This window comes from Protobothrops mucrosquamatus, unplaced genomic scaffold (genome assembly GCF_001527695.2).
Source record: "Protobothrops mucrosquamatus isolate PMUCROS unplaced genomic scaffold, P.Mucros_1.0 scaffold4262, whole genome shotgun sequence".
Taxonomy (NCBI): domain Eukaryota; kingdom Metazoa; phylum Chordata; class Lepidosauria; order Squamata; family Viperidae; genus Protobothrops; species Protobothrops mucrosquamatus.
In genome coordinates, this window is record NW_015390180.1 from 5205 (window position 1) to 27790 (window position 22586).

A 22586-nucleotide genomic window follows, 5' to 3' on the forward strand; every position below is an offset into this window, starting at 1 on the left:
TTAGTTCTAATAACCCCGAAGTCAAGATTGCTCGGAAGCTTGCAGCGAGGGGCAGATGCGACTGCACGTCGGAATGCAAACCTGGGTCAAAGAGACTCGCCTTTCTGCCTTCTCGCCCCCCCAGGAGATTAGTTCTAATAACCCCGAAGTCAAGATTGCTTCAAAGCTTGCAGCGAGGGGCAGATGCGGCTGCCCTGAATTAACCTGGTTTATATTGGGCTACCACCGGACTAAGTTTGGTCAGGGTCTCTGGAATGGGGGGGGTCCCGGAAATTCTCCCATTCCAAAGTCTTTTATGTCATCTTCAGAGGTCGCCCTCGGCAGATAACATCACCTCCACCAGATCTGTAATAGCCCCACAGCCAGATAAAGCCTGGCCCTACTAACTACGTTCTGACACAGATCTAGCCAAACCACAGATAGAACGAACCAGGGCTTTTTTTTGTCATAGAACGCCCAGAACGGAGTTCCTGCATCTTTTTTGGATGGAACTTTGTAGGGTAGGCAAGGCAGGTTGTATAACGTGTAAGTTCCGGCATTTTATTTTATTTTTACAAAAAAAGCACTGTATACATATACATATATACATATACTGTACATATCTATACGTTGGATGAAGCACCCAGTCTACCAAATATAGGACAAATCACTCTGAAATAGAGCTTGAAATAGCTATACTAGTCTCCCTTTAACACTTTGTCAACCACAAAATTTTGAACATATACATATACGTATACACAGTGCTTTTTTTTGTAAAAACAAAAGGTGCCGTAACTCACACACGTCATACAACCCGCTTTGCCAACCCTACAAGGTTCCATCCAAAAAAGGTGCCGGAACTGGTCGTTCTATGACAAAAAAAGCCCTGCATATACATATACATACATATATACATATGGTCACATCGCAAAAAAAGATGTTGAGAGTTTGGAAAAAAATCAGAGAAGAGCAACTAAGATGACCCAAGGCCTGGAGGCCAAAACATACGAAGAACGGCTGCGGGACTTGGGTTTGGCTAGTCTAAAGGAAAGAAGAAATAGGGGAGACATGATAGCAGTGTTCCAGTATCTGAGGGGCTGCCCCAAAGAAGAGGGGGTCAAACTATTCTCCAAAGCCCCTGAAGGCAGGAGAAGAAGCAACAGATGGAAACTCATCAAGGAGAGAAGCAATCTGGAATTATTAAGGAGAAACTTCCTGACAGTGAGGACAATTAACCAGTGGAACAGCCTGCCTCCAGAAATCGTGGGCGCTCCATCACTGGAGGTTTTTAAGAAGAGGCTGGACAGCCATTTGTCTGAAATGGTATAGGGTTTCCTGCCTGAGCAGGGGGTTGGACTAGATGACCTCCAAGGTCCCTTCCAACTTTACTATTATTATAATGGATCATCGCACAGTCAGCCAGATGTTCAGACTGGATTTGGCATTTTGTGTACCTATCCTTACCCAGGACCTGGGATAGGCAGATGTGGATGTTTGATGGTGTTACAGATCTCGTTGCAGGATGGAAGCAGTTCCTAGTAAGGCTGCCTTTTGCAATTGACTAATAGCGAATTTGTCAATGCCAATGGTGTTCAAGTGGTTGTTGTTGTTGTTATTATTATTATTATTATTATTATTATTTTATGATTATGATTATGATTATTATTATATGGTATAGGTTATAATCAGTGCTTTTTTTGTAAAAAAAAAAAAAGGTGCCAGAACTCACACACGTCACACAACCCGCCTTGCCTACCCTACAAGGTTCCATCCCAAAAAGGTGCCGGAACTCCATCCTGGGCGTTCTATGACAAAAAAAGCCCTGTGTATATGTATATGTATATGTGGGAGCTGAAGTCCACCGAGTCTTCCAAGTTTGGGGATAGCTGCTCTTACAAATAAGGCTTAGGGAACTGTGAGCCACTAGATCGGTGTTTCTCAACCTNTGGGAGTTGAAGTCCACATGCCTTAAAATTGTCAAGGTTGAGAAACACTGCACTAGATGTCTTACTGAACTACAACTCCCAGCACCGCTCGGGATCGGCCATCTTTCCCAGCCTTGCGGCTCAGCCAATCAGAGGGAACCTCTGTAAGAAAAAAAACCACAGGCAATTCCCTGAACAACCACCACCACAAAAAAAAACAAAAAACGCCTTTGCATCCCGCCGCTTCTTCCCACCAGTCGCCAGCTCGGCTAGACCCCAACTCCCATCATCCCCTGCCCCCGCCTGGCACCCCAAACCTCCGGTTGCCACCCAAACTCCCGGGAACGCCTTTCTTTCCCCCCTCCCACCACCTTTCCCTCCTGCGCGTGCGCGGAAGGGCTTCGGAAACGCCAAGCGAGCAAACCCCGCCCCTTTGGAACCTCCGCCGGGCGAAATGGATACATTCTCCGCCAATCGGCGCGCGGAGCCTGCGAAAGGATACAAGCGGCGGCCAATGGGAGCGGCCGCCTGGGCCGCGCCGGCGCCTTTGAGGACGTGGCTTAGAACCTCGCTCTCTCTCTCTCTTTTTTTTTTTTTTGGATCTCTTCGCAACTTTGCTGCTCGGGTTTTATTTTTTTCAATTAATTAATTTTTGGGGGGGTTTAATTTAATTAAGGACCGTCGATCCTTTTCCGCGCGGGGCGGAGTGGATCGAGGCGCGCGGGTGGGAAGCGATCGAGGGGCGCCATGGCTTATCCTCCTGGTTATGGGGGGCCAGGTAGGTGGGGGGGAAGGGAAAGGGGGGGCAGGCCGGGTGGATCCAGTGGGGGGGAGAATCGGGGAGGATTTTTTTTTGGGGGGGGATCTTAGCCCGGGAGGGGATCCAGCATTAACACCTGACCCCTTCCCCGCCTGTTGCTTTTGGAGAGGCCCAGTGGATCCCAGTGGATCGCCAGATCCTCCGGGATCCCTAAATCCGGCTGGCCGGTCGGGGCCCTTCCGGGGTGCATTTTTGATTTAACCCCGGGCTTGAATCAAATCACCCCACCACCCACTAGAGCTAGTTGGCCAATTCAACCCCATTTTTGACTTTGCACCCCCAAATTTTGGGGCAAGGCAGAGCTGGGAGGGGAGGGGTCGATCCCGGGATTCCGTTCTGGGGGGGTGTGCCAAACTAGCTATTTTCTATGTTGCTGGGGGTTGCATGGCGGGCTTAGAAGCGGAGTAAATCAAATGCACATCTAAATTAAATATTATTTAGGATGTGAATTATTTAGGATGTAAATAAATATTCAAGTCTTGTTTCTCCTCCGTTGGAAGCCACCCCAAGTGTCCCTTCGGAGAGGGTGATCAATTGAAGGGTGAATAAACTTTAAAACGGGAGGGCAGATTTAGTAAAGCACAGGTAGGCATGTGCCGAGTGCGAATTCTGGATTGAGGGCTGCTGGCTACTGGCTGTGGGGTTCCCCTCTTCTCCTCCTCCTCCCTAATTTTTTTCCACCCTCGCAGGCTCCAAACACAGGGCCAGGATCCCCCCTGTGCCACAATCTACAGATGCCCCTCAGCTCTTTGACGACACCAGCTCGGGCTACGGGCCACCCCAAGCGGGCTACCCCACGCCGGGGATCGACATGAGTTTCAACCAGATTTTTGCTGACCCGGTTGCTAACGTCGCCGTGGCTTATGGCACCTCCATTGCTTCCCAGGGAAAAGACATTGTTCATAAAGAGGTAAAAAAAGAAAATTGAGAATCCTCTTTTTTTAAAAAAAAAAATTGCTGAAGGAGAGAGAGGCACAATTGTTACAGTGGTCATACATCCTTTAAATTTATATGTATGTATGTATGTATGTATGTATATGTATATGTATATGTATATATATTTCCAAATCTCACTTTGCTTCTTTATTTCGGCCCTATTCCATATATATAGAATATATGTGTGTGTGTTTGTTTGTGTATGTATATGTATGTATGTATATGTGTATGTATGTATGTATATGTATATATATGTGTGTGTCTGTCTCTGTGTGTATATATATAGATAGATAGATATAGATATATAGATAGATATAGATATAGATAGATATAGATATATTTTGATCCAAGTGCAATGCAGTGCAACATAACATAATATATAGGATTAAAACTAAAAGTCATTTAGTTTTATTGGTGTCAGAAGCACCTACAAACTACAGACATATAACATTCAACACCGAGCAAGTAAAATAGGCATAAAAAATGATACAGCACATTTAAAAGCACGTGAACTAAAAGAGGATTAAAACTAAATGTCATTTAAACTAATTAACCTAAACATTTAGTTTTAATCCTACAGATTGTGTTATATTCCATTGCATTGCATTCTAGTCTATTGTAAAGATAATTATACAATTTATATTGTATTTTTGGCCCTGCGCACTCATGTGAGAAAAACAGGGCTGTTGACTTGTCTTTTTAAAATAAAAGTGAGGTGCATTCTTCACTTTTAAACATTTATTTTAAAAAACAGGTAGTTTTTGTAAACATTGTCTGGGGTTTCATCCCAAAGGCAAATTCATTTCATTGTTTATGTGTATAACTTCTTTCGAGGCCAAGCCCCAGATAATGTTTACAAAAACAGCTATTTAAAAAAATGCTTAAAAGAGAACCATATATATATACTGTATATACATGCACACACAGACAGACAGATAGACAGACACATATATAAAATTCTTAAGAGCCTTTTCTGATTTGCCCCTTTTCCAGATCTGCATTTTAGTTTTTGTAAGAAAATAGTCACACTGTGGGTCGAATGCAAACAGCAAATTTATTTGATTGCCGGTTCTATAAAATTTAGAACTTGAAGCTAGCAGCCATCAACCATCAAAGCCCCTCGCTCGTCAATGAAATGCCCCTTGGAGCATTTATTTCGACCAGACACTATAAAAATCAAATCTCAAACTCTTACGTGGATGACTTGATCCCCTAGTGAGACGGACGGCCTTGTAAATTGAATAAATCTCTTTTTTTTTCTTGCAGATTCACAGATTTGTTTCTATCAACAAGCTTAAGTACTTCTTTGCGGTGGACACGACGTATGTGATGAAAAAATTAGGCGTATTAGTCTTCCCTTACGTGCACCAGGTAAAGAAAAAAAAAGGTGGTCCTTAAGCGAGTCACGAGCCGGATTTTTATTGCCAGGGTGGTGGAAAAAAATCACTGCAGTTCTTAAGTGAATTCTGCGGTCGTTAAGCAAATCCGGATTCCCCTATAGCTTGTTGGAAGCCGGTGGGAAAGTCACAGATGGCAATCACAGGACCCTGGGATGCTGTAACCATCCTAAATATATGCCGGTTGCCAAGCAACCGAATTTGGATCCCATGACTGATATCCTGCAACGGTCGTAAGGGCGAGGACTGGTTAGAAGCCACTTTTTCCAGTGTAATAATTTGGAAAGATTGCTAAATGAGTGATTATAAATCGTTAGGAATTAAAAGGGATCTGCCTTCATTGCAGAGTTCGGGTCTTGTCAGATTCCAGCAGCCAAGATGTATTTCTTCACTTAGCTCGGTTAACCTGTGGAACTCATTGCCACTGGAAATAGAAAACACATTGGGGAACGCGTTGGGAGGCTAAATCGAATATCAGAAGAAAGATTCCTTTTAGGGAAGACTTTTGATCGAGGCTCTCTCTGCAGCTGAAAAATTGAACTAGACGCTTTTTAAATTTGGTGAAAAAAATAAAGGGGGTTTTTTTTTTTTAGTTATAATTTTGGAAGGGGATGGAAGCTACGGATTGGTGATAGGCAAATGCATAAATTGTTTTTTTGTAGAATTGGGAAGTTCAATATCATCGTGACGTTCCTCTCACTCCCCGCCAGGACGTCAACGCTCCCGATCTGTATATTCCTAGTGAGTCATTTTATTTTATATTTTTTTATTCTGAGGCCGTCATAACTCTGAGCAGTTATTAAACAATCGTTCCTGAGTCAAGGACCACGTGGATATTACTTATGAGGCTTTTACGATTCTTTGATTTATATATTGTATATCCAAATGTGTGAGTTTTGCTTTTTTGGCATTTTTGAGTTGTTGTTATTTGTTTTTAAGGCTAAACTCTGCACATGCTTTGAGTTGGGCAGCCCGAACCATCTCAAAACAGAAATGCATAAAAAGAGCTAATTTAATAATCCGATTAAATCGATCAGATAATTGATGTTCAACCTGCCAAAGATAGAATTGCTAGTTCTGATTTGCTGGGAGCAATTTTATTTTTTTTAAAAAAACCTAGACTCTTGTCATTTTATGGGACAAAGAGGTAATCGCAAGGCATTATCTAAGAACGGACTTTGATTTTGTACTTTTAATTACGGAAGGGCTGGAGAAATCCAACTGGTAGAATACATTCCTGTTGGACCGTGCTCTTTAAAAAAATTAAAATCACAATATTGTAGTTCTCCTATTGAAAACAAAAAAAATTCCAACTCCAAAATCTGGAGGCTTTCTTTTTTTTTAAAAAAATAATATTTTCTGCTCCACAGGTATGGCCTTCATTACGTATATTTTGCTGGCTGGGATGGCCCTGGGGATACAGAAAAGGTACGGAAAAATTATTTTTTGCTTCCCAATTTTACATCTTACTGAAAGCGGTGGAAGTTAGGGGGTGAATTTGGGTTGTGGGTGGAAGATTTGAGGCCGGGCATAATGTAGACTTTGGCAAGGAGCAGATTGTAAGTGGACCTCGATTTACGTGAATTTAAGTGGGTTTTCATCCCATTTTACGACCTTTTTTTGGCCACCCTGCAACCATCATAAGTGTGAATCGGGCCCAAGCGTCCGAATTTTGATCAGATGAGCGTTGGTGATGTGGCTTCCCCCATTGATATGGCTTGTCAGGCTGGGATGGTTGTGAGTTGTCTCTTGTGGACACCTGCTGGCCTGTTGGAAGCCAGACCGTGAATCATTCGGGCGTCACTTTTTCTACCCGCCCAGGTTTTCCCCAGAGGTCCTCGGGATGTGCGCCAGTACGGCCTTTGTGTGGATGGTGATTGAAGTCCTCGCCCTTCTCCTTGGTCTCTACCTTACCACGGTCCAAAGTGATCTGGGCACGTTTGATCTTCTGGCTTATTGCGGCTACAAATATGTTGGGTGAGTTAGGAAGGACCTCTCTGCTTCGCGGATTAAACTCTGTTTCCCAGAAGCCCCCACTGACACAAGCTCCTTGAATTCGACGCCGTTTCCTATAGTTGTCCAACCGATTTGAGGCTGGGCGAGTGGCAGCAAATTCCTGATTTAACAGACGAATTGGGAGAGAAAGTCCGTTAAATCCCAAAGAAGCTGCGAAGAACCTCAACAGCATGTCTTGAGTATTGAGGAGGATGTGAATAGAACAGAAATTAACTTTGTTCAATTCAAAATTAAATTTAAGCACCGCTTAAGAGTGTTATGGATACAATGGAGCTGTCCGTTATTTCAGAAGGATTTGTCCGTTGCATCAGACGTCTGTTAAATGAAGATCCTTTGCTGTGATTCAGCATTGGGAGAATGGCTCGTTCTTTGCTCTTGGGTGTAAAACGTTAATTCCTGCCCAGTTTGGAAGGATGTGTTAATCACACACACAAAACACACACAATTCTTTATTTCTCCTCTCCAGGATGATCCTCACTGTGGTCGGGGGCTTAATTTTTGGGCTGAACGGCTACTACATTACTCTGGCGTGGGCCTCCTGTTCTCTTATGTATTTCATGGTGAGTCCGGCGGTGTTCAGGGTGGTACAAATGGCTTGGTGACTTTGGGGGCCAGTCCCCCCCTCTCTCAGCCCAACCCACCTCAAAGGGTTGTGGTGCAGGGGAGCGAGGAGGAGAAAGGAAGGGAGGAAGGGAAGGGAGGAAGGAAGAAAGAAAGAAAAGAAAAAGAAAGAAAAAAGAAAGAAAGAAAGATTACGTAAGTCCGTCACCTTGAGCTATTTAAAAATTATAAAAGCAAAGTTAAACTCAAGTTGAGGTGGAAATGAAATCCATACCCCATCCCTTTGGTGCATGATGGACGTGGGAACTCCACCCTCAAGCCAGCTAGGCGCTGAGAGATTTAGTTGACGAACAAGGTGCCCGTCTAAACACGCTTCTGATGCCCGTCTCTGCCCATCCAGGTGCGTTCCTTACGGATGAAGATCCTCACTTCGGTGGTACAAGACGGACTGAGCCGGACCACCGGACGGGCACAGATGTACGTCACGCTAGGCGCCGCTGCCTTTCAGCCCTTAGTTTTGTACTGGTTGACGGCCCAGTTGGTGCATTAAATGGAGGAGAGGAGACTTTGGGGCGCACTTCCTCCTTTTTCTGTTTCGGTTCACCCCCCCCAATTTCGCCGCTCCCCTAGTTCTCTCTCTTCCTGGGCCCCCCTCCCCCAAAATTCAAGCGTGGGGCTCCACGGAGGAGGACAAGCGGGGGATCCATCCCCTTGAAGAATGACGCTAAAGGCAGCGGGTCATTCGCACTCGTGACTCTTCTCGCCCAGGAGCAGCGGAAGCTGTCCCGCTGTCCCAGTTGACGCTTGTCCACAACTCCAAAATTGAAGTCCCCTTTCTGTTTCGTTTTTTTAAAAAATGGGGTAGATTCGGGGGTCTTCCTTATAGAGGCAGTTCAGGATTTACTTGAGTTGGATGAGTTTTGAGCTTTTCTAGCACAAAAATATGGATTTTCTGTTTTTTGCTGTCTCCACTGGTGGTCTTCTTGCCAGGATTGTGGGTCTAGAAACGGTGTTTCTCCACCTTGAAGATGGGTGGGCTTCAAGTCCCACGATTCCATGCTGACTGAGGGATTCTGGGAGTTGTAGTCCACCCATCGTTGAAGTGGTTAAAGTTGAGAAGCACCGATTTGGAAAAACGTCTCAACCTTGGGGCTGCTTGAAGATGGGTGGACTTCAACTCCCAGGATTCCATGCTGGCTGAGGGATTCTGGGAGTTGTAGTCCACCTATTTTCCGAGTGGCTGAGATTGAGAAGCACCGATCTAGAACAAATCCAGTATGGTTCTTCATTGCCGAGAAGTGAAAAAAGATGCAAAGGCAGAGATGAAAAAAATAAATAAAAATAAAATTCGAAGTGTGAAGAGTTTGGGTTGGACTAGCCTGTGGGGTGAGGAGAGGAAAGGAATCTGTGTTCGATTTTCTACCGTTGCTCCCTTGACGGAATTTTTGGTTTTCTTGCAAGTGTGATAAAAGTTTATAAAACTCTGCGGTGCGCAGAACAAAACTGGCAAAGGTGTGTCCTGCATGTATTTTATTTTGAAGGTGTTTCCTCTGCAAGCGACTGGATTTTCCCCAGCATTCCCAAAACAGGATTCCTGTTTTCCCAGGGTTGATCGCCAGGAAGGGATCTGAGTACAGGTAGTCCTCGACTTACGACCGCAATTGAGCCATTGGTTAAGTGAGTTTTGTCCCATTTTGCAACTGACCTTGCCGCAGTCATTAAGCAAATCGCTCACTTGATAAGTTAGTAATTTATTGCTGTTAAGCGAATCGGGCTCCTGCTTGTCCGAAGGTCGCAAAAGGGGATCACGTGACTCCGGGACACTGCGACAACCGTCGTAAATGCGAGTCAGTTGCCAAGCGTCCGGATTTTGATCCCGTGATGCTGCAACGGTCCTAAGTGTGAAAAAGGCTCATCAGTCACGTTTTTCCACTGGCGTTGTGACTTCAAATGGTCACTAAACAAAAGTCAACGTTTCAAAAGGAGAATTAAAGTGAGGCTGTCCTCGGCTTAACGGCTGTTCCGCTTAATGACCGCTTGAAGCTGGGGAAAAAAGCGACCTGCAATCGGTCCTCCAACATACGTCCGTTGCAGCATCAACACGGTCAAACTTTTGAACCATTCATTCCCCCCCTGGCGTGATTTACGACGGTCGCGTGGATCGCCATTTACGACCACCCCCTCCCCAAATGAGCGGAGGGAAGCCACCTGGGGCTTAACAGCTGTGCGATTCGCTTAACGTCCGCCGCAAAGTGGTGAAATAGTCCGCGATTTATTGAACGGTGACCACGTGGCTTAGTGACAAAAGCGCCGGTCACGATCGTGGTCGTTAAATCGAGGACTTCCTGTCACCCTGGAACGGTTTGAGGAATCCAGCTCTCCACATCCCCATCCCCTGGGCCAGGATGATGGGAGCTGTAGTCCAAAGTCAGGAGGAGGAGGAGTTCCTCTCTGCATCTGTTGCTAGTTTGCAGCAGAGAGCAAAGATCCATTGCGAAGAAAGAAAAACAACAGGTTAAATTGGAGGTTTGAGGCTTTACGGTATTTTGGTAGTTTAAAGCCTTTTCTTCCCGGCTGTTAATTCCCAAAAAGCCCCCTCCCCAATTCCTGGGGCGCCTCCTATTTTCACAGAAAATGGAAATTTTAAGGTTTCTCCCACCACCTGCTCAGCTCCGGAGGGAAGAGGCTGTCGATAAGAAGGAAAAATAATTCCATTTTTCCCGAGCTAGGTGGCAACCTCCGCCGGCATTTGAAAAGAACATTTTGCAAAAAAAACCCCCATAAAAAAAAAACACGGGGAGGGGGGAACATGTCGCCTGGCGCGGGAACACAAAGGAAATCCTGATGTGTCTTTTTGTTGGGTTTTCTCCAACCATCATTTTCAAATCCTTGTTTCTTTTTTCCTTTTATTTTTTTCCCTCCGCTCCGGATTATCTTAAATGTCCCGTTTTGGGGGAGCACAGCCGGCCTTCCTAGCCCCCCCCCCCAAAAAATGGCTGGCGATTTGTAAATGTAGAGAAGGAGGGTTATTCTCGTTCTTCTTGCAGGTAGTCCTCGGCTTAACGACCGCCCAAGAGCTCAGGCTTTCGGTCGCTAAGTGAGACAGTGAACTTTGCTCCCGCTTTTGTGACTTTTCTCCGCCACGGTGGTTAAAGTGGATCCCCGCGGTTGTTAAGTTAGTAACCCGGTCGTTAAGCGGATCTGGCTTCCCCATTGCTGATCAGGAAGTCGCAAAAGGGGATCACGTGACACACACACACACACGGGACGCTGCGACCGTCGTAAATACGAGTCAGTTGCCAGGCGTCTTGACTTTGGATCACGTGGGATTGCAACGGTCGTTAAGTGGGGAAAACTGGTCCCAAGTCCCTTTTTTTTCAGTGCCGTTACGGTCACTAAATGAACTGTTGTAAAGTGAGGATTTGCAGTGTGTCGCATCGGAAGCCTTCGCTACCTAAGCCGGGAATCCAGGCGCCTTAAAATCATTTGTCACGGTTAACAGCGGTCGATCCTCCAGGCAAGTGCATGCAAGGGGGGGGGCAGGCCTCAGTTTCCCCCAGCATGTTTGGGGTGTCACTAATGCAAAAAAAAGGGGGGGTGGAGGACGAGGAGGAGGAAAGGAAAACTAGCCAAAAACTAGCTACGTTCTAGGCCTGGGGACAGAAGCCCCCCCCCATGTGCTTTGTGTGTTGTGTTTGTGTGTGTGTGTATGTCAGGATGGTTGCAGCTTTTCTAAGCATCATGGCTGGGGGAGAGAGAGAACTCAATGCTGTGGGGGCGGCTGGATGGCAGCAACACCGTCTACAGACACGGCTCTCCTGTGCTCTTTGCACGTGTGTGCACACGCACACAGCACCCACATTTCCTCCCCCCCCCTTTGCAGGGGCTGCTCGGATTTTTTTGAAGGGGGGGGAGACAATCGGCAGCAATCCAGCAGGTTTGAGGAAAGCCCCCCCCCCCCCGGTCTGGATATCCGGTTTTGCCTCCAAGGTGCCTTCCTTCCTCTCCTTCCTTATTTACTCAGTTCTCTCCCTGCTTTTCCTTCCTTCCTCCCTCCCTCGCCTTTTTTCCTTCCTTTCCTTCCTCACTGCTTCCCTCGCTTCCTTCTCCTCCCTCGCTCCTTTTTGGAATTCTCTTCCTTTCTTCCTTCCTTTCATGCCTTTCCTCCCTTCTCCTTCAGCCCGTCCCTTTCTCTCCTTCCTGCTTTCCCTCCCACCTCCATCTTTTCCTTCCTTCCTTTCGTATTTCTTCCTTCCCCCCTCTATATCCCTTCCTTTCCTGCTTCCCTCTTCCTCCTTTCCTTCCTTCTTTCACCATGTTTATCACTCCCTTCCCCTCATATCCTCATTTCTCCTTCCTTCCTTCCCCCCTCTAATCCTTCTTTCCTTCCTCCTCTCTAATCCTTTCTTCCTTCCCCCCTCTAATCCTTCTTTCCTTCCTCCTCTAATCCTTCTTTCCTTCCTCCTCTAATCCTTTCCTTCCCCCAATCCTTCTTTCCTTCCTTCGTCTAATCCTTCCTTCCTTCCTCCTCTAATCCTTTCCTTCCCCCCTCTAATCCTTCTTTCCTTCCTTCGTCTAATCCTTCCTTCCTTCCTCCTCTAATCCTTTCCTTCCCCCCTCTAATCCTTCCTTCCTCCTCTAATCCTTTCTTCCTTCCCCCCTCTAATCCTCCTTTCCTTCCTCCTCTAATCCTTTCCTTCCCCCCTCTAATCCTTCTTTCCTTCGTCTAATCCTTCCTTCCTTCTTCCTCTAATCCTTTCCTTCCCCCTCTAATCCTTCTTTCCTTCCTCCTCTAATCCTTTCCTTCCCCCCTCTAATCCTCCTTTCCTTCCTTCGTCTAATCCTTCCTTCCTTCCTCCTCTAATCCTTTCCTTCCCCCCTCTAATCCTTCTTTCCTTCCTTCGTCTAATCTTTCCTTCCTTCCCCCTCTAATCTTTCCTTCTTTCCTTCCTTCCTTCTCTAATCCTTTCTTCCTTCCCCACTCTAATCAATCCTCCCTCCCTCATTTCTCTCCTTCCTTCTGCCATCCCCCCCTTTCCTTCCATAAACCCCTGCCAATTCCCAAGCACCCAGATCCTGACCACGTAATCACGTGGATGCTGCGACAGTCATAAGGGCGAGGACCGGTCGTAAGTCACCTTTTCTGGTGCTCTTGTAACTTCAGTCGCTAAGTCGAGAACTGTCAAGGTGGCACCCCCACTGCAGGTGTCCAGACGCCCTCCAGGTGAGCCGGCATCTCCGAAGGAAATCCACCTTCTTTTCGTTCACACAAGACAGCGGAACTCCTGGCCACAATCAAATCATCGTCTTTATTTCCAACCGGACTTTGTTTTATACAGTGGCCCCCAGGAGGGGTAGAAGTGGGGTCCAGCGGTCTCCTTCCCCCCTCACCCCAAAATCCAGAGTTTCAGCTCCTGCCTGCTCCGTTTGGTCAGCCCGTCGCAAGCTGGGCGCTTTGCCGAACAAGCCACCCCAAATGCAAGGATGGAGAGGGAAAAAAAGAGAACTAGATGGAAAAATATATGGGAAAAAGAAAGAAATCAGGGCGGACAATCTTTTTGGTGGTTTGTGCTAATTTGGGTTAAGGCAGGGTCTCCAAACGTGGCAAATTTAAGACTTGTGGGCTTCGATTCCCAGAATTCCCCAGCCAGCAAATTACACAATTTTAATGTGGGCTTCGATTCCCAGAATTCCCCAGCCAGCAAATTACACAATTTTAATGTGGGCTTCGATTCCCAGAATTCCCCAGTCAGCAAATTACACAATTTTAATAAGACTTGTGAGCTTCCATTCCCAGAATTCCCCAGTCAGCAAATTACACAACTTTAAAGATTTGTGGACCGGTTTGCTGAGGAATTCTGGGAATTGAAGTTTTAAAAGTTGCCAAGTTTGGAAATTGCTGCTCTTAAGAAATGCCACGTGGATTGAAATTCAAATGTTATTAAAAAAAAACAGGATCATCGTCAATTTCCAGGGAAGAAGGAAATTAAAATTATATTGATTCCACTTCGGCCCTTTAGATTCAAGCCTTTGTTCCTGAAGAGGATCCTAGAGCTGGAAGGGACCCCTGGAGGTCTTCTAGTCCAACCCCCCAGCCCAAACCTTACAAATGGCTGTCCAATCTCTTCTTAAAACCTTTTCTTTCATCTAATGGGGGGGGGTCGGGTCTCCTTCCTGGCGAATGTTAGATTGGCACAAGGGTTAATTCTCTTTGCTAGGTGGGCCTTTAAAGCGGCATCGATCCTGCGGGTGGCTGATAAAGACAAAAATCACCAAATTGCAAAAAAAACAAACAACTCCGGGCCCGTCCCTCTCTCTCTCTCTCTCCATCTCCCTCCTTTGACTTCTAAACTAAAATTTCAATTTGTAAAATAAAAAAAAAACAACAACCGACAAATCAAAAGAGAACTCGGTCAATCAATGAAATAAATTCTGCTCGTCTGGCAAAAATCTGCCTTTTTTTTTTTTTGTGAAAACGGGAGAAGGCCAAAGAAATCCCTTTTCACCGGATCGGGAAAAGCAAAGCCTCCACAGCCAGGAGCAGTCTAGCAGATTAAGGCTGTCGCTTTTGAGCCAGCTGGTGGGGTTTTTTTCTGAAGAAAAAAACAACAACCTGGGGGCTAGGATCCATAGTTTTCCCCACCCACCCCTGGTTAAAATCATTAAAATTTTATTTTTTTATTGTGTTTAAATGAACGATTTAATTAAAAAAAGCTTCACTTGATTATCGCAGGGGGGAGGGGGTCTTTCTAATATGAAAATGCACCACCACCCCCTCCCCAAAGACAGACGCTGGCTTTCCTCAATGGAGATGCTCGTAATTTTGAGGGAAAACGGGATGAAAACGACAGAGCGTGTGAAAAGGGGAAAAAAAAGAAAAGCAGAGGGAGGGGGGATGAGAGAGGCTGATCTATTGCCATAGCAACAGATGCTGGACTCAGAGCATCCGGAATAAAAAAGAGAAAAAAATAACAGCCCATTTTTTTGGGGGGTGGCATCCCAGCCCACCCCCCAAATCCTACAGGACATTCTCCAGAGAGGAGAAAAAGAGGAGAGAAGGCTATCTCCCTCCCCCCCAAAAAAACAATTTCTCCCTCCGGGACCCCGAGCACATAATCAATTAAATAGTTGCCAAATTTGGGGATTTTCCTTGTGGTGGGTTTTCCCTTCCTCGTTTGTTTTTTGGAGAAATGGATTTTTGGCCCCCAGATCACCCCCACCCCCAAAAAGAGGGGGGGAAGAGAAGAAACTCAAAGCTGGGCCGATAAGCTGGGCGAAGATAGAAGGGGGGTGGAGATAAGGGGATCTTCTGCCCCCCAAATCCATTTGCAGACTTCCCCCCCAAAAAAAGTTCAGTGGGGACGCAGCCGGAAGCGTCCCGCCGTGGGGAGGATGCTGGCTTCTTTCTCCAAATCATAACGGGGGGTGGGTGGGTGTTTTCCGGACCACGGGGGGGGGCAGGGGGGAAGCAGAAACACGCCCCACCCCTCTGAAAAAAAAAGGCGGTGGTGGCTTGATCGGCTTCAGGCACGGGTGAGTCCGTCTCGGCTTTGCCTTTCAAAGTCCAGAAGGAAAGGGGGGGGTCTCCATTCATCCCGGAGGGTCCAAAGGGGGGGGTGTCGATCGGAGGGTCCTGCCCCTTTGGTTGGCTCGGTTAGAAACTCACCAGCGTATAAACCATACTGGACGGCGAGAGGCGGAAAGGAGAAAGAGGAAGGGGCTGTTAATCCGAGCAACCTGACGTACAGACAAGTCCTCCCTCCCTCCGTTTCCTTCCTTTCCTTCCTCCCTCCCTCCCTTCCATCGTTCCTTCCTTCCATCCTTTCCTTCCTTTCTTCCCTCCCTCCCTTCCTTCCATCCTTCCTTTCCTCCCTCCCTTCCCTTCCTTCCTTTCCTCCCTCCCTTTCTTCCCTCCCTCCCTCCCTTCCATCATTCCTTTCTTTCTTTCCTTCCTTCCTTCCTTCCTCCCTTCCATCCTTCTTTCCTCCCTCCCTTTCTTCCTTCCTTTCCTCCTTCCTTTCCTCCCTCCCTCCCTTTCCTTCCTTTCCTCCCTTCCTTCCATCGTTCCTTTCCTTTCTTTCCTTCCTTCCTTCCTTTCCTCCCTCCCTCCCTTTCTTCCCTCCCTCCCTTCCTTCCATCTTTCCTTCCTCCCTTTCCTTCCTTTCCTCCCTCCCTTCCTTCCATTGTTCCTTTCCTTTCTTTCTTTCCTTCCTTTCCTCCCTCCCTTTCTTCCCTCCCTCCCTCCCTTCCTTTCCTCCCTCCCTCCCTTCTTTCCTTCCTCCCTCCCGCCCTTTCCTTCTTTCCTCCCTCCCTCCCTGCCTTTCTTCCCTTTCTTCCCTTCCCTTCCTTCCTTCCTTCCTGTCGTAAGTCGAGAACTATCTCATTCGTGGCAATGTTTCTAGTGACTTTTGGGTAGCCGGTGAGAGAAAAGTGGGGCAAAATGTAAACAGCCGTGGAGAGCTGTAAAAATCAGGACTCACCTGTACAGATAATAGAAGAAAGACAACAGATAAAAAGCCAGTTTGCACCATGATTCTTTCTGGCAATAATTTAAGATGTCAGCATTCATGATAGAGACGGCATCGTACATGACTTCGGAACCATCTGCCGGGCGGTGAAAGTACCTGGGAGAAGAAAGGCAGACAAGAATAAAGGAAAAGAAAAATAAAAAATCAGAGGCTTGTAAAATGTCCAGTTCTGACCAACGGTGGCCTCAACGTGGCTAACTCTGATCTGAAAATGGCCAGTATTTTTACCTCAAAATGGCTAACTGTGAACTCAATGTGGCCGATTTTGATCTCAGGATGACCAATTGTGGCCTCAAAATGAACAATTATAGCCTCAAAATGACCAATTCTGACCATCAGAATGACCAATTCTGCCCTTAGAATGACCAACTGTGGCCTCAGATTGACCAATTCTGACCTCAAAATTAGCAATTCTGACCTCAGAATGACCAATTCTGACCTCAGAATGACCAACTGTGGCCTCAGAATGACCAATTCTGATCTCAAAATGACCACTTTTTGACCTCAAAATGACCAACTGTGTCCTCAGAATGACCAATTCTGACCTCAAAATTAGCTATTCTGACCTCAGAATGACCAACTGTGGCCTCAGAATGATCAATTTTGATCTCAGAATGACCGACTGTGTCCTCAAAATGACCAATTGTGTCCTCAGAATGACCAATTGTGTCCTCAGAATGACCAACTGTGGCCTCAGAATGATCAATTTTGATCTCAGAATGACCAATTTTGACCTCAAAATGACCGACTCTGTCCTCAAAATGACCAACTGTGGCCTCAGACTGACCAATTCTGACCTCAGAATGACCAATTTTGACCTCAAAATGACCAACTGTGGCCTCAAAATGACCAATTGTGTCCTCAGAATGACCAATTGTGTCCTCAGAATGACCAACTGTGGCCTCAAAATGACCAATTGTGCCCTCAGAATGACCAATTCTGACCTCAAAATTAGCAATTCTGACCTCAGAATGACCAACTGTGGCCTCAGAATGACCAGTTGTGGCCTCAGAATGGCCCCTTTTGACCCCGACATGATCAACGGCCACTTCAACGCGGCCAATTCTGAGGTTTTGCACCACAGAAGAAAGCCCATCACACTCGGAGTGGGTTGCTCCAAATTAAAACAAAGCAGCCCTGAATTTATTAGGATGGAACTTCACCAACTCATCATCACGAGATCGAATCTCACCAACTCAACACTCAGACAGAAGGACGAGGAAAAAAAAAACCAAACAATTGAGTTTTGGGGACTTTTTTAAAATTTGGGATTTAATTGGATTCCTGCTACTTTCTATTTGATAACACCAAGCTTCTTCTCTTCCACACCCCGGAATCTAATTTCCAAAACAGAATCAGGGGGATGTCCCATCTGTTCTTTTTTTAGAACCAAAACTAGCTATTTCGATATATAGAAAATATATACGCATATTTGCCCCGCTAAGGTCTATTTTTGCACACTGCCACAAACAAGGATGTACACATTGCCTAATGACGTACAAAACGACAAAATAGCATCTGTTGAAAGAAAATTTCCCAACTTTTTTCTCATTTTCAGTACAGGAAGAAAAGTTTTTACAGGTTTAAGTCCTCGAATTTATTTATCTTCGCTTAGGGACTGTTCGAAGGGGCAATGGCGCTGAAAAAAGTGACTTACAACTGGTTCTCTACTTATGACCGTCATCACAGGTTTATGATTCAGGTGCTTGGCAACCAGAACATATTTATTGAGTGATTTGATTTTTCTTTATTAAATTTATTTGTGATGGGGGAAGCATCCCAGGGTCACGGGAGGGAGGGAGGGAGGGAGGAAGGAAGGAAGGAAAAGAGACTGAGAAAGGAGAGAGGGAGGAAGGAAGGAAAGAAGGATTAGAGAGGAATGGGGAAGGAAGAAGAAGGAGGGAGGGAGGAGAGAGAGAAAGAAGGAAGGAAGGAAAAGACTGAGAAAGGAGAGAGGGAGGAAGGAAGGAAGGATTGGAGGGGAATGGGGAAGGAAGAAGGGAGGGAGGGAGGAGGGAGAGAAGGAAGGAAGGAAAAGAAAAGAGAGAGGGAGAAAGGAAGGAAGGAAGGAAGGAAGGAAGGAAAAGAAAGGAAAGAGGGAGGGAGGGAGGAAGGATTAGAGGAATAGGGAAGGAAGAAGAGGGAGGGAGGGAGGAGAGAGAAAGAAGGAAGGAAAAGAGAGGAAGGGAGGAAAGAAGGATTAGAGGGGAATGGGGAAGGAAGAAGGGAGGGAGGAGGGAGAAGGAAGGAAAAGAGTGAGAAAGGAGAGAGGGAGGAAGGAAGGATTAGAGGGGAAGGAAGGAAGGAAAAGAGTGAGAAAGGAGAGAGGGAGGAAGGAAGGATTAGAGGGGAAGGAAGGAAGGAAGGAAGGAAGGAAGGAAGGAAGGAAGGAAAAGAGTGAGAAAGGAGAAAGGGAGGAAGGAAGGATTAGAGGGGAAGGAAGGAAGGAAGGAAGGAAGAAAGGAAGGAAGAAAGGAAGGAAAAGAGTGAGAAAGGAGAGAGGGAGGAAGGAAGGATTAGAGAGGAAGGAAGGAAGGGAAAGAAGGAAGGGAAAGAAGCAAAATCCTTCTTTAAACACAAAAATTAAAAAAAAAATACTTTTTTAAAAACTTGCAACTCTGCCTGGCCAGCTACCCCCCGATGTTGCTTTCCTTCTGCTGGCTGGTGTCTGCTGGGAAGCCCCCCTGGCGAAGGAGGCCGCCGGGAGGGATAAAGGGGTGGGGGGCTTACCTCCACAAATGGTAGAACAAGAGGGGGATATTGAGGCCCAGAGTCACCCATTCAGCTGCACAGAGGAACATCAGGCAAAAAAGTCCGTGGATCGAATATTCCGGAACCACAAGCTGTCGGGGAAAAAAAACTCAAATTCCCCCATCAGATGGAAAGAGCTGGAATTTTTGTGGCGGTGGTTTCGTTCTGTTCCTACGGTTGGTTCGCAACCCCTTGGATACGCAACCATTATCCTCAGAAAATCCCCCACAACACAATTACCCAGCAATTCGGTTTCTTTCTCCTGCGCAAAATCCTGTCTGATATAAACAGATTTATTCGATGCTCCCTTTTCTAATCGGAGCGACTGCCAACGTTATCAAAAGGGATTTTTTGCAGAGATGCCACATCTGCCTCCCAAAAAGAATGATTTTTTCCCCCTCGTTTTATTTATTTGGGGCTTGCATCATTAACAAGGCAACCTTTAATCTTCTAAATAAAAAAAAAAACTCAGAAAAGATGAGAGAGAAGGAAAAAAAAATCAATTTTAGGTTTTACGCTTATTAATAGTCCCTGGCTGACTAATGAATTCGCGACAGTCGTGTGAACAGCCTAACGTTTTATTGTCAGGTGTCACAACATCTCTGTCATAAACCTAAGATTGGATGGGCTTGCGATGGAAACGCTATCAAACGTCGCTCGATCAGAAATGGCAGTCTGAACTAGCTGACATTTGGTTCCTAAGCCGGATCTGCTTTTGCAAAAATAAATGATAATGTTAAGAACAATGCGGTGTGATAATGCAAGAATAATATGGCAATCATGCAGTATAAAAAGGCGATATAATTATGTAGTAAAATAAGGCACCATAAGAGTGCAATATGGGGATATAATAATGCAATATAAGAATGCAGCATAATGTAATGCCATAATACAATATAGTAATGCAGCATAATAATGCATAACAACGCACTATAAAGCAATGTAAGAATGCAATATAAGAATGCAGCATAATATATAATAATGCAATGTAATGCAATAAAAGAATGCAATATAAGAATGCAGCATAATGTATAATGCAGTGATCCAATATAGTAATGCAGCATAATGTATTATAATAATGCAACAATATAATGCAATATATTGTGATCATTGTGTTGATTTCAAGATAGGAGGAGGGTCAAATTAAGGGGTCAAATTAAGGCTTTTCTTACACCAGGCTGAATTAATCTCTTTTGGGTAATTTTGCCCAAACTGAACCTCTGAGTCTTCCCCATCACTAACCCCAATGCACAAACCACTTCCTTCCTTCATTTCAGTTTAATTTAGACTGACAGGAACAAACTGCAACAGATTTGAGAGGAACAGACCTCCCTTTGTAGTGTGTGTGTATGTGCGTGCGTATATTTGTACATAGCCACACTTCCAGACAAGAATAACCCTTGGCGGTGAGCGCCCCCAAATACCCTGGGGTTTACAACTCATTTTAGAAAGTCAGAACTTTGTTGAGAAAGAAGTTGGATCTTACTGATAGCTGTATTTGCATTTCAGGGACGGAGAGGGAGGGAGGGAGGGAGAAAAAGGTACAAGATGGATAGATGGATAGACACAGAGAGAGAGAGAGAGAGAGAGAGAGAGAGAGAGAGAGAGAGAGAGACAGACAGACAGACAGACAGACAGAGAGACAGAGAGACAGAGAGACAGAGAGACAGACATAGAGATAGAAGATGGATGGGTGGATGGCTGGCTGGCTAGAACAGATGGACAGGAAGGAAGGAAGGAAGGAAGGAAGGAAGGAAGGAAGGAAGGAAGGGGAAGGGAAGGAGAGAAAGAGGGAAGGAAGGATGGATGGAAGGGAGGAAGGGAGGAGAAGGTAAGGAGGGAAAGAGGGAAGGATGGAAGGAAGGAAGGGGAAAGGAAGGAGGGAAAGAGGGAAGGAGGGAGGGAAGGAAGGACGGAAGGAAGGAAGGGGAAGGGAAGGAGGGAAAGAGGGAAGGAAGGAAGGGGAGGGAGGGAAGGAGGGAGAGGGAAGGAAGGAAGGAAGAAAGGAAGGGGAAGGAGGGAAGGAAGGAAGGAAGATATTCTGTCAGGAAATTTCTCCTTATTTCTAGATTGCTTCTCTCCTTGTTTAGTTTCCATCCGTTGCTTCTTGTCCTTCCCTCAGGGTCGTTGGAGAAGAGGTTGACCCCCCCCCCTCTTCTTTGGGGCATCCCCTCAAATATTGGAACCCTGCTATCATGTCCCCCCTAGTCCTTCTTTTCATTAAACAAATCAAACCCAATTCTAGCAACCGTTCTTCTTCGTATGTTTTAGCCCCCTGTCCCCTAATCATCTTTGCTGCTCTTCTCTGCCCTCTTTCCGGATTCTCAGCATCTTTTTTTAATATTGTGAAAACCAAAAATGGAGGCCACATTCCAAGCGTGACCTCGCTAAAAGGCATTAGAAAGTGATTATTAACACTTCAGGTCCTTCAGCTTTGGACAGACAGATCAAGAAACCGGCGCTCCTTAGAGAGGAATCTTTAGGGGGGCAAAAAAAGAAAGCTAAATGCAGTGGAAAAAGGCACCATACTCACTTTTCTCAGAAGGCAACAGATCCGTTCGACATTTTTCAACCTCTCTCTCTGCAGGGAAATATAAAACAGGTTGAAACCGTCGCTGAGGGCAGGGATGAGTACAATGGAGGGAAGAGAAGGGTTGGGTGACTTAAGTTGGGGAGGGGGCTGCAAAAAAGATTTCCCCCCTTTTTGCAAAAACCCACCGAAAAAGACTCTCAATCCGTCAAGTCAGCCCTAAGCTTGATATTTTTTTATTTTATTTTAATTTAACTTTTCAGACGTTTGAGGGAGAAAAGCCACATGCCTCCGCAGAACGGGCCTCTGTGGTACGGTCGCTCGGGCGTCGCGAAAAAAAAACAACGCCCCACTGTCTGAAGCCCATTTTACAGACGGGGAAGACTGAGGGAAGCGATGAGTGCAAGAATGGACGGGGGGGGGCAAGGCTGCTGAGCTGCAAAATCACGGAAAAGGCAGCTTATGGCTTCCAGATGGAAGCGGAGAACTGAAGCTCCCCGTTCTCGTGACACAGCCCAGGTTGTGGAGTTGTGAAGTGGGCGCCCCGTCACGTTTGGCAGGTCCAACTTCAAACTGGATTCCGGGAACTGAAAGTCATAAGCTTTGGCTGATATCAACAAAAAGAGGCTCGGGTTGAACTGTGGGGGTCCTTGGTGCTCCCCGAGCTTGGCCGTCTGCTTGCAGACATTTTGTTACCCAAGTAGGTAATTAGCATCAGTGCTGGAAGGAAGTGGATTTGCTCTCTGTTTATGTACAAGTAGCTTGTTTGCAGAGAGCAGGCCTCACTCTCCTTAGCACTGATGGGGTTACCTAGTTTGGTAATGAAACGTCTGCAAGAAAACCGCCAAGTTCAGAGACCACCAGGGACCCCACATCTCCTCCTCCTCCTCCTCTCCACAAACCCCACTCCCTTCTAGCACTGATGATGTTCCCTAGTTGGGTCGTGAAAAGTCTACAAGAAAACCACCAAGTTCAGAGACCACCAGGGACCCCACATCATCTTCTCCTCCCACTCCTCCTCCTCCTCCTCCTCCTCCTCCTCCTCCTCCTCCCACTCCTCCTCTTCCTCCCACTCCTCCTCTCTACAAACCCCACTCCCTTCTAGCACTGATGATGTTCCCTAGTTGGGTCGTGAAAAGTCTA

General features: G+C 46.1%; 3 protein-coding genes across 3 annotated transcripts in view; 1 reads left to right on the top strand and 2 right to left on the bottom strand.

Annotated features, from left to right (window-relative positions):
• LOC107298760 (transmembrane protein 151B-like) overlaps positions 1-2653 on the bottom strand; it is a gene marked incomplete at its 3' end in the record, with an annotated part of 7847 nt that extends 5194 nt beyond the window's left edge. The window contains exons 1-3 of the mRNA XM_015828124.1: positions 2584-2653; positions 1991-2066; positions 290-316 (exon numbers count right to left, since the gene is read on the bottom strand). Of these exons, the coding sequence (XP_015683610.1) occupies positions 290-316; positions 1991-2066; positions 2584-2653 (173 nt within the window). The remainder of the gene's footprint in view (positions 1-289; positions 317-1990; positions 2067-2583) is intronic.
• On the top strand, positions 2545-8199 carry YIF1A (Yip1 interacting factor homolog A, membrane trafficking protein). Its single transcript, XM_015828130.1, has 8 exons — positions 2545-2682; positions 3414-3634; positions 4927-5031; positions 5720-5798; positions 6428-6485; positions 6879-7034; positions 7540-7633; positions 8035-8199. Exons 1-8 carry the CDS (start codon positions 2652-2654, stop codon positions 8182-8184), a joined length of 894 nt encoding a protein of 297 aa, XP_015683616.1. The 5' UTR covers positions 2545-2651; the 3' UTR covers positions 8185-8199.
• Positions 8200-15288: 7089 nt separating this feature from the next.
• CNIH2 (cornichon family AMPA receptor auxiliary protein 2) overlaps positions 15289-22586 on the bottom strand; it is an 11350-nt gene continuing 4052 nt past the window's right edge. Inside the window, exons 3-6 of the mRNA XM_015828129.1 lie at positions 21447-21494; positions 18893-19005; positions 16115-16258; positions 15289-15316 (exon numbers count right to left, since the gene is read on the bottom strand). Of these exons, the coding sequence (XP_015683615.1) occupies positions 15289-15316; positions 16115-16258; positions 18893-19005; positions 21447-21494 (333 nt within the window). The remainder of the gene's footprint in view (positions 15317-16114; positions 16259-18892; positions 19006-21446; positions 21495-22586) is intronic.

What these genes read in the sequence shown, in the direction of transcription:
- YIF1A (XM_015828130.1), top strand. Translation starts at nt 2,652, where the DNA reads ATGGCTTATCCTCCTGGTTATGGGGGGCCAG. An exon ending in TCCTGGTTATGGGGGGCCAG is followed by an intron (nt 2,683 to 3,413) that starts GTAGGTGGGGGG and finishes CCACCCTCGCAG; the next exon opens with GCTCCAAACACAGGGCCAGG. An exon ending in TCTTCCCTTACGTGCACCAG is followed by an intron (nt 5,032 to 5,719) that starts GTAAAGAAAAAA and finishes GTTTTTTTGTAG; the next exon opens with AATTGGGAAGTTCAATATCA.